We start from the raw sequence: 14,273 nt of genomic DNA, 5'->3' as shown, positions 1-14,273 counted from the left end.
CTTGTGACTGACTGACGCATGACTGTACATGGTTATTAAACAACACACTCTCACACAACCTATGAGTCAAAGCAGAAATCAAAAGAGAAATCACAAACACTAAAATGGCTATAATTTAAAAAAAAAAAAGGAAAATAACCAGCGTTGGCAAAGATGTGGAGAAACTGGAACCCTTATACATTGCTGGTGGGAATGTAAAACGGGGCAGCTGCTGTGGAAACGTTAGGCGGTTTTTCAAAAAGCTAAACATAGAATTACCATAGGACCCAGCAATTCCACACTTGGGTATACACTCAAAAGAATTAAAAACAGATGTTTAAAAAAGCTTGTACAGGAATGTTCACAGCACCATTCACAATAGCCAAAAGGTGGAAAGAACCCAAGTGTCCATCAGCTGATGCAGAGATAACCAAATGTGGTGTTATCCATACAATGGAATATTCTTCAACCTTAGAAAAGAAGGAAATACTGATAGATGCTACAACATGGATGAACCTTGGAAACATTACGCTAAGAGAAAGGAGCCAGACATACAGTTCACATATTTTACGATTCAATTTATATGAAATATTCAGAACAGGCAAATCCATAGTGACAGAAAGCACATTAGTTGTTGCTAGGGGCTGGGGGAATGGGAATGGGGAGTGATTGCTTAATGGGTAGAGTTTCCTTCTGGAGTGATGAAAATGTTCCAGAAACAGACAGTAGTGATGGTTGCAAACACTGTGAATGTACTAAATGCTACTGAATTGTACATTTTAAAATGACTTAATTGGTAAATTTTATGTTATGTATATTTTACCATAATATATATGTACACTTATACCCCCCAAAACAAATGGAGTCAAAAGGGAGAGAATATAGTATTAATGACTACACAATCGGATCATATAGACACAGTTCAATTATTTTTAAGATTGGGGGAGAATGGAGAGAACATATGCAAAAAAAATTGTTTTAATTGTTTTCCAAATTGAGTACTTGTCCTTCTTAGACTGTTGTTTGTATAATGCTGGAACAAGTAAATGACTAACTGTGGATATTCTAATTCCTCCATCCCCTACGTCTTTGAGAACTAGGATCCTGGAAGGATCAATCCAATGGCTATGAGCAGCTCCAGCACCCAGACTGTACTGTGAAATACCAATATGAACTGGAAAAAAACAAACTAGGACTTCCTCAAAAAATGGCTGATTCCGGGTCTGGGACAGGAAATGTACGAGATGAGGCTGGAACATCTCATCTCAGATAGTAAGGTAGTTATCAGACTATGAAGGTTATGTTCAAAGGACTCAAGAGCCAACTTGAAGAGGCTCCCACTGGTCAAAGATGGGACAATTTGAGCTCCAATAATGTTAATAGTTGCAATGGATTAAAATATATCCAATATATTTAAATATATGAGTTTGTAATGATATTAAATAAAAACAACTAGTTACCTTTAGAGGCAGGGAACCAATTCATTATCTTGCAAACTGGTAAATAAAGGGAAAGAATCAAGCATCTATCCTGCCTTTCCTATATGAAGTATACCACTGGGTGACCAAATGGTAGATGAGGGGAAGTGTCTCTTCATATTAGTAGTCCAACTAACAAAAAGAAATGATAGAATTAGAATAGCACCATATTGCAGGCCCCAATGAATAAATGGATCTAGGCATTAAGCATCAACAGTTGCCAACAATAATCGATAAACTGTACATTTTTGTGTGTGTGGTTTTCTAGTTCTGTTTTATTTAAAAAAATATGAAAGAGAGAGAGAGATAGGACATCAGAGTTATAGAAGAAGAGAGAGAAAGGGATAGAGGCAACTCTTAAATAGGTACTGGCTGAGAATTTTCCAGAACTGACAAAAAGATCCATCCACAGATATTTTTGTTGAGGATATACATATATAATAGGGAGATGCAAAGAAATGAACTGAAATACTAAACTGAAAACAAGAGTGACAGTGAGAGAGAGCAGGATTGGGGGGGTGGGGAGGTGATCAAAATAGATGTTAGCTTTATCTGTAATATTTCAGCTTTTTTTAAGAATATATTTATATATAAATTTTAAAAATTATTTTAAAAACATTCTTGTTAAGTGAGAAAAGTGCTATCAACAGAAACGTCAGATCCACAAAGGCAGATGGATTCAAGCAGTCAAAGGGCTGAATAAGCTTATTCAAGAGAAGTCATTTCTCACAATCCTGAATTGGGCCACTGACAAACATTTCTAGTAGTAAGAAATTTCCAAAAAAAAAAAAGTAGATATGATTCTTTCTCTACCAGTTGTCTTATCTGTAAGGAGTACTTAGAGCAGCTTCAGAGAATAAAGAATGCCCACGGAGTCATTCTCAGAAAATAAAAACTTCTTCAACACTTAAAAAAGAAAAAGCACTACGCTCCCCAAATGGCCTCCTGTGCAGCTCTCTGAGGCACACATGCCCCTGCTCCTGGACCTTCGCTCTTCCTGTTCTCCCTAGTGGTCACTAGCCTCAGTCCCTAACTCCCTGGAGGTCTCTGCTTGAATGTCACATCCTCAGAGAGGCCTCCTAAATCATGCTCCTCTCCAGAACAGCACACTCCACTCCCCTTTCCCCTCTGCTGCTTTAGCTTTCTCAGAGAGGTACTGCTACTTGGCACATTACGTATTGATGATGTTTACGGGTTGACTCTCCCACCCAAATGTGAGCTCCATGAGAGCAAGACTTTTGTCAGTTTCTTTCCCAGTTGTGTCCCCAGCACCTGGCACATAGTAGGGGTCCACGAGTATCTTTTGAAGGAATAGCTGAATGGGTTTCCCAAACTCTGCGGAAACCCCAGTTGGGGCTGAGCAAGGGCGGGGGGAGGATGAGCGGGGCTCACCTCCACATTCCAGACGTAGGAGCTGTGGAAGAGCTCCGACCACATCTTGCCTACTTTGTTGATGTCTTTGACATCCCAGATGTAGATGCTGTGGTCCTTATACACGCAGGACAGCCACTGGTGGATGGGGTCGAAGGTCAGCGCCACTGTATCTGGGTAGACTGCTTCTGCCTTCCTGTGGAAGAGGAAGCTAACAAGGCCACACCATCAATGTCACTGTGAGTAGTAACAGCTGCCCCTGTGACACTCCAGCTGTTTTATGCCTGGCAATGCCATGGTAGTCCATCTCTCCACTCCAACTCCACTTCTCCCTTTCCTCTTCGTTTTGCTTCTAATAGAGATTGTAAACTGGAAGCTTCTGCTTGGCCCTGAGAGCATTTGAATTTTCGACTCCAGTTAACACTTCTTTCCCCTCATTTCACCCAACCCAAGCTTTGTCCTCCCTGAGCAAGGAAGGGTAATGGGCATATACTCAGGCCGTCTCTCTTGTCAGCCCCACCAAGACATGATCAAAACTCCGTGGGGCCTCCTCACAATGGCTACAGTGTACTGAGCACCTCCTGTGTGCCGAGTAAGAGCTTTAGCTGCACTGAATCCCCACGACCTCCATGAGAGGCAGGGGCTATATTTTACAGATGAGGAAACTGAGGCACAGGTTGATACACTGACCTGCCCGAGGGCACATGGCAGAAGGTGGCAGACTGGGCAGCCTGGCTACTATAGCACACCACTGTCTGTGGGTTGCTGACCCACTCTCTCTTTCCTTTGGGACAGCCAGTTGCCCCCTCTAGGCTCTCTCTTAGAAAATGTACCCAGGAGCTAATGTCCAGCAATCTACTAAGAGGCGGCCCCAGGTATCCAGCACCTCCTGGTTAGGAAGCCCCCTACCCCACAAAACAGACTCACAACAAAGGGGAAGACAGGCCACAGCTCAGCGCTTCCACCCGCTCTCAACGTGGCAGCCAGAGGATCTAATGCTCAAGGCCTGACCATGTAATGCCAACGCCTGAAACCCCCACTGGCCTCCCAGGACCTCAGAATAGACTACACGCTCCTCCCGGCAGCCTCCGTCACTGCTCACACCTGTCTCCTACCACCCTCCCCTGGCATACTGGACTCTGCCACATGGCCCGTAGCTGTTCCCACAACATGCCAAGCCCAGCGTGCTGTCCCCTTAAGCCTTTCCACATGCTGTCAGGACCCAGCTCTCCACACGGCTGGCTCCTTGTCACCAGAGAGGCTTCCCCTGCCCACCCAATCATCACAGCCCCACCCCCAGGCACTCTCCTTTCTGAGTCCCTGCTTTATTTCACCAAAGTGTTTATGACTATCTAAAATGATCTTATGTACTTGTTTCTCATCGAGCTCCCTCACTAGACTGCAGACTTCATGGTGGCAGAGCTTTTGCTGCCTCATTATAGCTGTATCCTGCTTCCAGCCCAGGGCTGGCCAGATAGGTAGACTGATCTGGAAGCATGGATGGACACCAGCAGACAGACTCTGGGTGGGCCCCTCTCCCTCCCCTTGTGGGGTAGTACCTGGGCTCCAGGCCCTGCGCCACGTCCACCCCGAGGTAGTGTGGCTTGGGCAGGTTGGCGAGGTAGTGCAGGCTGTGGGCCTGGAAGATGCGGACTATCCCATCTGTGCAGCCGCAGAAGATGAGCTCCTGGCTGACACAGAGGCAGGAAGACAGGGAGACCTGTGGGGGAAGAGGGGACCTAAGTGGACTTGGTGCTTTGCGTGGCCTGGTTCAGGGACATGGGGACTGACAGAACAGCCTTGGGCCTCCTGAGAAACCTTATAGTTTCTTGGGTCTGAAAAGCCCATTTTAGCAAATTCTAAGATATGTGAAGTCAGGATACAGCACACAGACAGTGTGGAAGGAAACATGCCGGCAGGCAGACAGATGCATGACCTGGGAGAGAGCTGTCGCTGCTATCTACAGAGGAAGTCAGCTGGGGGTGGAAAATACCTGTTTGGCAGGTTGTGACTTCAGGTAGGTCACTTGCAGTAACAGGGCTGAAATCGAGCTTAAATTTTATTTCCTACTGCTCAAAAACAACTTCATAGATCATGCTTAATAGCAGCATAGAAAAACGTTTCTGTACACAGGAAGACACGCAGACAGAAGGGGCAGGAAGTGCAAGACGTCCTGAGATAGATTACGGGAGTTTTCCCAAAGCCAGAGGGACTAAATTTCTGAGTTGTTTAGATGCTCAGGGACTAAACAACCATCTGTCAAAAGCTTCTGCCTTGCTTAAAAGTTGCATAAGTTCTAGCAAGAGGATTCAAATAAAAAAAATGATATTTAACCACCTAGGAAAGACAGATAAAACTCAGAATTCTTCCCCATGCCTGATACCACGCCATTAACCCTAAAGGTGAGCTCTGGAGGGGAGTCACAAGAGCAGGAACAGAAAAAGGAGGGACCCGCCATGCTCCTGCTGATGGCCAGACAGGCATCCAATCTTGGAATGGGGAGACAGCTTGGACTCAAACCCTCAGATCTCCAAGAAAAGTGGTTCTGCAATTTATTCATATACCATCCTTTAGTTTAAAATGTTATGTACTTTGTATAGCCTTTTCTGACTGAAAAATTAAATCAATGATCCTTTAGATTAAAAAAAAAATGGGGCTGGCCTGGTGGTGCAGTGGTTAAGTGCGCATGTTCTGCTCTGGCGGCCTGGGGTTCACCGGTTCGGATCCCAGGTGCGGACATGGCACCGCTCGGCAAGCCATGCTGTGGCAGGCGTCCCACATATAAAGTGGAGGAAGATGGGCATGGATGTTAGCTCAGGGCCAGTCTTCCTCAGCAAAAAAAAAAAAAAAAAAAAAAAGAGGAGGATTGGCAGCAGATGTTAGCTCAGGGCTAATCTTTCTCAAAAAAAAAAAAAAAAAAGTAGACCTCCCATGCCAAGAGTGGTCAATGAAAAGACGTGTAAACTGGATCAAAGAGTGATGGGGAAGTAATCGTAACCTTGATTCCCGTTACAGGGTACCCGGCACTGTGCTAAGTCCCTTATATGTGTTATCTCATGTGACTCCCTTATCAATTGTGAGATAAGGCAGCAGTATTGCCATCTTACAGATGAGGAAACTGAGGCTCAGAAAGGGAAAGTCACTCACTGGAGTTGCACAAGTAGAATCTGAAGTCAAACCCAGAGCTGGTGCGATCAACTACCAGGCAGGAACACTGCTGAGTGTCCCTGGAGACACGTCATGGGAAGTTTCCCCCACTGAAGGCAGAGAGGGAGGGGGGTACCTTTAGGTTGATCCACTTCTCTAGTACCCTCTTCTCGTTGAACTGGCAGAGGAGGCCCGAGTAGGACACACAGAAGGTATTGCCTGCCATCCGGCCCCGGCCACAAGCCACACCACAGAAGACGTTGTTGTGCAGCTCACCCAGGATGCCTGAGCGCCCCACGAGGGGCACCGTGCCCGTCACCTGGAGGCACAGCAGAGCACAGTGAGAAACCGTCCACAGGGCCTAGCCCCCAGCAAGGTCCCACTGGGCCTCTCATGAGCAGAAGATACAACACAGCCAAACAGAGGACTCCAAGAAACTCCTCCAAGTGGAGGAGAAGGGAGGGAAAAACAGAACACACACTTCCAGGCAGACTGGCTGGAAGGCGGCAGTCCAGGAACAAGGTCTGGCCCCGGAGTTGGAGCACGGAGGGCGTCGGGGGAAGTGTCCCAGCAGGGCCTGCCAGTCAGCACCTGGAGAGCAGGCTCGGAGGCAGAAGCGGACCCCTGAGAGGCCGGACACCTCTGAGACCACTGCCCCCAAATCTCAGGTAGAAACAGGAGTCCATGCTGTCCCTGATGGTTTCTCCCCGGGCCTGGCTGGGGTGGCAGGGACAGAAACTCACCTTTGCCTCAGTGGAGACTTCCAAGAACCAGAACCTCACATGCCGGTTCCCAACGGTGACAAAATAGCTGCTGTCCTCGGAGAAGGAGAGGGCGATAACTCTGCATGAGACCTTGTTGGAAGCCACCAAAATGCCTTTCTGAAAGAAGCAATACAGAGAAGTTCATGCCAGTAGCCACCTGACCAGACTGTCCACGGCTCTGCCCTCAGCCCTGCCTCTCCGACTCTCCCTGCTCCAAGTCCGTCTTCCCTGGGCCCTCCTGGGAGCCGCTTTACGGGGCAACCTGTGTGTGGCACTCTCCTCATTCCCAATACAGAGGAGACTAAGCCTAGGAAGGTTTCCATATGAGACTAAGTTCCAGAGCTCTCCTCAAGAGTCCAAGCTCTGCAACCCACACACGGTGTCGAGGACAGTCACAGCTGGGAGGAAAGGATGAAACAACCCATGGCTACCACACACAGGGCTCACTCTGGGCCCTGCTGAGCCCTTCACAGGATAACTCAGGGAATCCCCTCAACAGCCCTATAAGGGAGGTGCTTCTCCCTCAGCTCGGCTAGGCTCAGAGTGGGGATGTCATGTGCTCAAGGTCACACAGCAGACTATGAGCAGAGCCAGAACTTAGCAGCCACTTCTGCTGATTCCAAGGCTTCCCCGAGCTGTTCCAAAGTCCAGCCTTCATATTGACTCATTGAATTCTCACAATTCAGGGAGGCAGAGACATCTATATTCATTGTACAGAAGAGGAAACAGACTCAGGGAAGGTGGGTCACTTGCTCAAGGCCACGGCTGGTCAACATAAAAATAATTATATAATCCCACTAGTTGGGAGTTTGTCATTTGCCCTACAGAAGTGCCTAGAACAGGGAGCAGCACGTGGTGGGTGCTCAATAAAGATGTGCTGGGTAAGCGAGTACTTTGCCAGGTTATCTCATCTAGTTCTCCAAGGCCTGAGACTCAGGCTGCCCGCCCCGACGCCCACGAGCTGGCTCTCACCTTCCAGTCCCAGACGTTGAGCACCATATCGTGCTGGTAGCCCATGGACACGATGTGCTTCATGTTGGGGGAGAAGGCCACACAGGCCACGCCGTATTTGTGGCCCAGCATCTCTGCCACCTGACTCTTCTCATCCACGTCCCAGATGCGCACGGCAGGCCTGTGCCCGTTCTGGGGAAGGTGGGGCCATGACTGCTGCTGGCTCTGCTCCAGGCAGGTCTAGAGGGGCTGTCAGGGCTGATGGTGGCATTGCGCCAGGGTGGGCCCAAAAAGCTCCCCCCGAATCTGCCACAGGGCTTTTCTGTCCCAGGAAGGAGCTCTTCCAGGGACTCCGCAGGCCTGCTGGGCACAGAAGGAATGGCCCCAAGACCCCTCCCTACCCACTCAATCATGGTCACAACTCACCTCCCCCGTCACTATGTACTTCCCATCAGGGGAGAAGGCCAGAGCACTCAGAGACTTCCTGGGGACAAGGAAAGGGGTTGACCACTGGTCCCACTGAGGGGGCAGCCAGACCCCAGCCTGGCTGCGCTCACAGCACTCTGCCCACTCTCACTCCCAAAGAGGCCAGAGAGGTGAGCGCCAGCTGCTCCCACAGAGCCCACGCAGCCTCCATGCCTGCCCGCACACAGCACTTCCCTGCATTCCCTGCGGCCAGGAGGAGTGGGTGCAGTCCAGGGGATGGGTGCTTTGTAAAAGCAAGGGCCCTTCCTCCCGGAAGCCCCAAATCCAGATGGGGTGGACACTGTAGGGGGCCCTCCTTCCTCTCCCTCAGCAGGGTGGGCTCTAAGACCCCATCCACCCTCTAACCCTGAGAAATTCAGATGCAGGAAATATACGGATCTGGCCTGTGGGGTGGTGCTGAAGGGAGGACCCCACAGACATCGTGCTGAGACAGCCTGCAGCGTGTGCGCCACTGCCAAACACTCAGGTGTTCTGGAAAACACGTAAACAACCAGCATGTCTCTGATACTCCCAGGGAGCCCGCACAAGGCCTCAATGACCGGACTAGTTTGCACACTTTTTGGGCAGCAAGTTTCACCATTCCAAAACTGTTGTTTTTTTCTCTCCTTCTTCTCTTTTAATCCTGTTTGTACCTCTGTTCCTTAACAGTGTAGTAATTGCCTCCCTCACACGAGTAAACTGGCATGCAGAAAACTAAGTGAATGCTTCTGAGTGAATCTCTGACAATCTCACAGAACACTGATCACATCGACTCAGGCCTCTGGTGGCTTCCTAAGGCTCCTTACCGTAGCAGACAAGGGGGCCGCCTAGGCAACACCACTCGCCCCCCCTCCCTCACCGACGGACTCCCAGTTTTCACCGGGATAGCACCATCCCCAGCTAGAGTGTACTTCCTCACCTCTCTCGCAGCTGCACAGGCACAGCTACGCGGCTGAGTCTAGCTAAGGAGAGGTAAGCTGAAGTGCTCTGTGAGGCTCTCAGAAAAGTTTCTCAAAGGGAACGTTCTGCCTTGCTCCCCACTCGTTCCCCTTCTGAAATGAAGACAGGACAGCCAGACTCCATCTTGGACCATGAGGCGACCTCAAGAAGAGAAGCCTCACAGTAAGTGGCACAGAATGACAAAAGGAGTGGGGTCCCTGTTACTCGCAGAGACACCAGCCCCCTGGGTACCTGCCTCCACCTTAGGTGCAGGAAGAGCACATCCTTGTGTTCTAAGCCACACTTGTGGGGTTTCTGTAGCCTGCAGCTACTCCTAACCTGTCGCACGCCCCGATCCTGTGCCCAGCCCTCTGCCAAATGCCGTGAGGGCATCACTGACTCCTCACACATGCTCCGTGAAGCCAGGACTCTCATTAGCCAGTTCTGAGGTGCGGGGACCTCAACACAGGGAGGTGCCCTGGCCAAGTTGACCTCACCAGACAGGGCAGAGCCCTGGCCTCTAAGCCCGTGGTTCTCAGTCCTGGCTGTACATTAGAATTCCCTGGGGAGCTTCTGAAAAACGTCAAAGCTGTGCTGAGACGAGTGAGTGAAAGTTTGGTGAGGAACAGGGAAATATTTGCAGTTTCAGAGGAGCTTCCCCCAAGCTACTCACTGATTACAAGGGGGAAAAGAGCAGCTTCACGGGGGAGAAGCCTGGCAGACACCATCTTAACCAAGAGCTCAAAGAAAACACCACCAGTCAGGGGAGAGATCAATGCTGTGCACTTCCTGAGAGAATGCCTGAGAAGAACGCAGCATTCCTTCTGAGAACCTGAATCTATCTATGAGGAAACATCAGACAAACCCAACGTTGGGACATTCTAAAGATACCTGGCCTGTACTCCTCAAAAGCGTCAAGGTCATGAAAGTCAAGAAAAGATGGAGGAATGGCTTCAGACTGGAGAAGACTGAAGAGACAACAAAATGCAATATGTGATTCTCGACAGAATCCTTCTGCTATATGTTCTTGGGACAAAGGGTGAAATGTGAATGAGTAGATGGTAGTGATGTACCAATTTTAACGTCCTGATTTTGCTGAATGTACTATGGTTTTTAAGGATCCTGCCTTTTTTCTTTGCAGCAAATACACACTGGAGTACTTAGAAGTACAGGGACATCAAGTCTGCCACCTCCTCTCAAACGGTTCAGAAAAAAAGTAATGTGTATAGAGAATGATAAAGTAAATGCGGTAAAACGATCACATTTCGGAAACATGGATGAAAGGCGTACAAGAGCTCTTTGTACTATTAAGTCTGAAATTATTTCAAATATAAAAAGCGCAAAAATTGCCAATGCCCAGGCCTGGCTCTAGACTAACTGATTCAGCCTTCTGTGGGGCTGAGGCCCAGGGATCAGGGGGCTGAAACGCAGCCAGGGTGAAAACCTCCACACAGGCCACACCGCCTCCTAAGACAGACCCACCAGTGGTTGAGAGTGACACCTCCACGCCGCCTGCTTCAGATCAAGGTTATTTACTCCACTGTCTACAGCAACCAGGGAGGCAACAGGGAGGATGAGAGGAACTGGCCCAGGGGGCTCTGACAAATGCCACCAGACTCCAGCCCATCGTTGCCACAGGAGGAATGTGGGCCCCAGGGGCCAGAATCTCTCACTTTTCCAAAATGAGAGGGCATCTGGATTCCTGTGTAAAAAACTTTAAATGTTGTCAACTAGTCCAATCTTTCAGACATACTGTGTCAGACAAGTCCATGGGCCTCTAGTTTGCGACTGTTGCCAAGAAGTGTCTCAGCTGAGAAGACGTAGTGAATAAACACTTGAGCCAGGACTGGAATCCACCTCTGCCCTCACCACCAGGGACAGAACCCACAGCCAGGAGCCAAAGTCCAAGAAGCCCCTTCCAAGAGGGAATCTGTATCTGTCACGCCACAGGGACCTGCCATATCTTAAGGACTGTGCCTTATGGACCATAAGGGAAGAAGAAAACTCACATCTTCGTCCACCTGGAGAACCAGGCCAAAGGAGCTAAGCTTGAGCTACACCACGGAGTGATATTTTTGCAGCATTTATGAAATAAATAATGGCAGTGGGGTGCCTCCCAAAGGTCACAACCCAATTGGGACCAAAGCCCCAGGACGACACAGTGATCAATCAGTCCCAAAGCAGACCCCAGGGCACCAACTGGGGCCTGCTCAGAACAAGGGCCTTCTCCAATAAACTGGCGGCTGGAGGATCCTTCTACAACCCAGATCACATTCATTCCTTCAGGAAACAATAAGTGCCATCCATGTGCTAGACACTGCTCTAAGGCAGAGGGACACAGGTTGAACTAAGACAAAGTCCTTGCCCTCAGAGAGCTCACACTGTGGAAAGCAGACTATGGAGGTCATCAGTGAGGAAATTGGACAGAACATCAGAAAGCAGAACATTTTGTGGAGAAAAGTAAAACAGAGAAGGGAGATAGCACATACTGGAGGGCTGCAGTGAGGAAAGCCGATCCCCAGCCTGTGAATGCCCAACAGTGCACTCTTTGCAACAGTATCCAACCCCCTTGCCAAGGCACGTGTGACGTGGCTTCAGCCTGTTCCAGCCTCATCTCCCCCTCATCCACACCTCCATTCAGGCACATGGATCCTTGGCTGTTCCTCAAACCCGAGATTCTCAGTTACTGCAGGGCCTTTGCTCTTGCTGTTCCCTCTGCCTGGAACGCTCTCCTCCCACCTTCACAGGGCTCACCCCCACACTTCCTGCAGGTCTCAGCCCCAGGGAGGCCTTCTCTGAGCCCTCTGATGTGGCTGCCTGCACTACTCTCTGCCCGCAAACCTGCCCTAACACATCCCATCATCTCCGCCACAGCAGTGGTCACAGTCGGCTAGTAATCTGCCGACTGGTTGTCTGTCTCCTCCACTGAGCTGTCAGCTCTACGAGAGCAGAGGCTCTCATCTCTTTGGTTCACTGCCGTGTCCCCAGCACCTGGAACAGTACCGAGCACGGAGCAGACCAATGGGTGAGTGAACGCATGAGTCTCCCATCCGCAAGCACTGCCAGGCAACGTGTGGGGGGGATGTGCCAGGATGCTGGGCCCACCCCTACCCCATGCCCAGGCCCCAGCCTACCTGGCAGTATTAAAAATGTGCTGCTGCTTGTTCTCCTTGGGGTTCAAAATCACCACCACACAGCTGGGAAGAAAGAGGAACATGTGCCCAAACTCAGGGGAGTACTGGGGCCTAGGGACAATTCTATTCCCAACACAGGTGCCCACATATAAACAAGGCTCCCTCTGAACAGAAGATTCTCTGGTCTCTTCCTCCAGGTGTCTATGCTGAGAATTCTAGGGCACTTCACATTATTATTATTATTATTATTCTGTCACTAAACAGAAACCAAGACCTCTTCTGTGGAAATCATTCTGTCAGGCCCTGGGCTAATCAGACCTTACTTCCACAATCTCTTTAAATCCTCACAACTGCCAAGTGAGGTCAGAAGTCAGTCTCATTTTATAGATGAGGAAACTGAAGCCCAGAGAGAAGTCCTTTGCCCAGGGCCACCTAGCTGGTCAGGGACAGGGTGGGGATGGTCGGAAAGGGGCATATAGGGTGGAGTTGAGACACAAATCCAGGTTGTCTGCTATCGCAGCTTGGGTCTCAACCACCCATCTTCCCCAGGATCGCTGCCACCCCCTACCTGCAGTCATGATGAGGCCTTCATGGCCCTCACTTCATACCAGGTACCAATCTAGACACAGATGGGCCCGTGGAATCCTCTCCACAGCCCTCAGAGGTCAGCAGCATTATCTGCATTCTGCAGGTGGACAAGCCAAAGCCCACCCATTCACTCACCCTGCCAGGTAGGCCACGTGGCCTGTGCCGGGGTCACAGGTTAGGCCATTGCTGTTCTGAGCTGTGATGCCGAGCACCTTCTCGAGTGACACCTGCAGGGAAAAGGCCCCAGTCAGAAGCACCTGCCCCAGCAGGGCCCAGTGGCACAGCTGCCTCAGCCACCCATTCAGATCCTGTTATATACACTACACTCACTGAGCTTCTAGTCATGCACCAGCAGCTTACACTCGTTCTCCTCAGTGATCCTTTGACAAATACACAGTGCTCAGTGAAGGGCACAGAATGGTGAGGAAGAGAGACAAAACTCTATGCCCTGTTGGAGCTCACATTCTGGTGGTGATGAGACGGAGGACATGGAAAATGAACAGAACAAATATGTAAAATAAACGCCAGGCAATGACAGGAGCAACAGAAAAAAAACAATGCAGGGAAGGAAACTGGGAGCGTGGGGGAAGGGAGAACGCTTCCGTGAGGTGACATCTGAGGAAATCTCTAAGTATTTTACACAGATGAAAGACCTGGAACCCCACATCAACCCAAGGAAGAAGGCACCAATATCGGCCCTGTTTTACAGATGAGGACACTAAGGCCGAAGGGCCCAGCCCTGTGGAGTGGCAAGTTTAGGCTATAAACCCTGGTAGTCTGGCTCTGAAAAGCACTTTGGGCCCTGCAGGGGACACAGCAGTGAGCCAAAGTGGACACTGTCCAGTCCCTCACCAAATTCATAGTCTAGAGGTTCGATAAGTAAAGAAACAGGTGAACAATCACATTTAAAATGAAAAAAACTCTCTAAGCAAAGTAAGTTAAATGGGCCAGTCCCCACCATGGCTGATTAAACAATTTAGAGTACGGACTTGTAGAACTGTGACATTTTCACATTTTGAATAGATGAGTTTCCAATTATTACAAAGTAAAACATTCTCAATTAAGTCCTTGGCCTCAGAAACGAAAGGCAAACAAGATACTAATAGCTAACGTTTAGTGCGCATTTACCAGGAGCCAGGCACTGTTCCAATACCTCTAACTGTGTTGACTAATTAATGCTCACACTAACCCTGTGATTTGGTCACTACTGGCATCATCCTCTCCATCTCACAGATGCGGAAACAGAGGCCCAGAGGGGTTACCCATCCAGGAAGGATCAGTGCCAGGACTCTAACCCAGGCACCCAAGCAGTGGCATTCACATGGGTTTTATCTGTCAATCAGCATTACTGAGAATTAGTACAACTGGTCATGTTTAGACTAGGTTTTTTGCAAGCCAGATGGACTCTGCGCAGCCAAACAAGAAAAATAAATAAATGATATCAATTAACCAAAATA

At 49.4% G+C, this 14,273-nt stretch overlaps 1 protein-coding gene across 8 annotated transcripts in view; it reads right to left on the bottom strand.

Annotated features, from left to right (window-relative positions):
- WDR62 (WD repeat domain 62) overlaps window positions 1-14,273 on the bottom strand; it is a 47,120-nt gene that overhangs the window by 31,022 nt on the left and 1,825 nt on the right. For 7 of the 8 annotated variants that reach the window (XM_070498290.1, XM_070498289.1, XM_070498291.1 and 4 more), the window contains exons 2-9: window positions 12,952-13,043; window positions 12,229-12,291; window positions 8,117-8,174; window positions 7,712-7,882; window positions 6,719-6,856; window positions 6,112-6,294; window positions 4,388-4,548; window positions 2,850-3,039 (exon numbers count right to left, since the gene is read on the bottom strand). In XM_070498290.1, coding sequence (XP_070354391.1) covers window positions 2,850-3,039; window positions 4,388-4,548; window positions 6,112-6,294; window positions 6,719-6,856; window positions 7,712-7,882; window positions 8,117-8,174; window positions 12,229-12,291; window positions 12,952-13,043 — 1,056 coding nt within the window. Of the gene's footprint in view, window positions 1-2,849; window positions 3,040-4,387; window positions 4,549-6,111; window positions 6,295-6,718; window positions 6,857-7,711; window positions 7,883-8,116; window positions 8,175-12,228; window positions 12,292-12,951; window positions 13,044-13,146; window positions 13,258-14,273 lie in introns of those variants that run through there. The other variant, XM_070498294.1, reaches the window with a different exon arrangement.

Source organism: Equus asinus, chromosome 26 (assembly GCF_041296235.1).
Source record: "Equus asinus isolate D_3611 breed Donkey chromosome 26, EquAss-T2T_v2, whole genome shotgun sequence".
Taxonomy (NCBI): Eukaryota; Metazoa; Chordata; class Mammalia; order Perissodactyla; family Equidae; genus Equus; species Equus asinus.
This window is presented reverse-complemented; position numbering and strand designations above follow the sequence as displayed.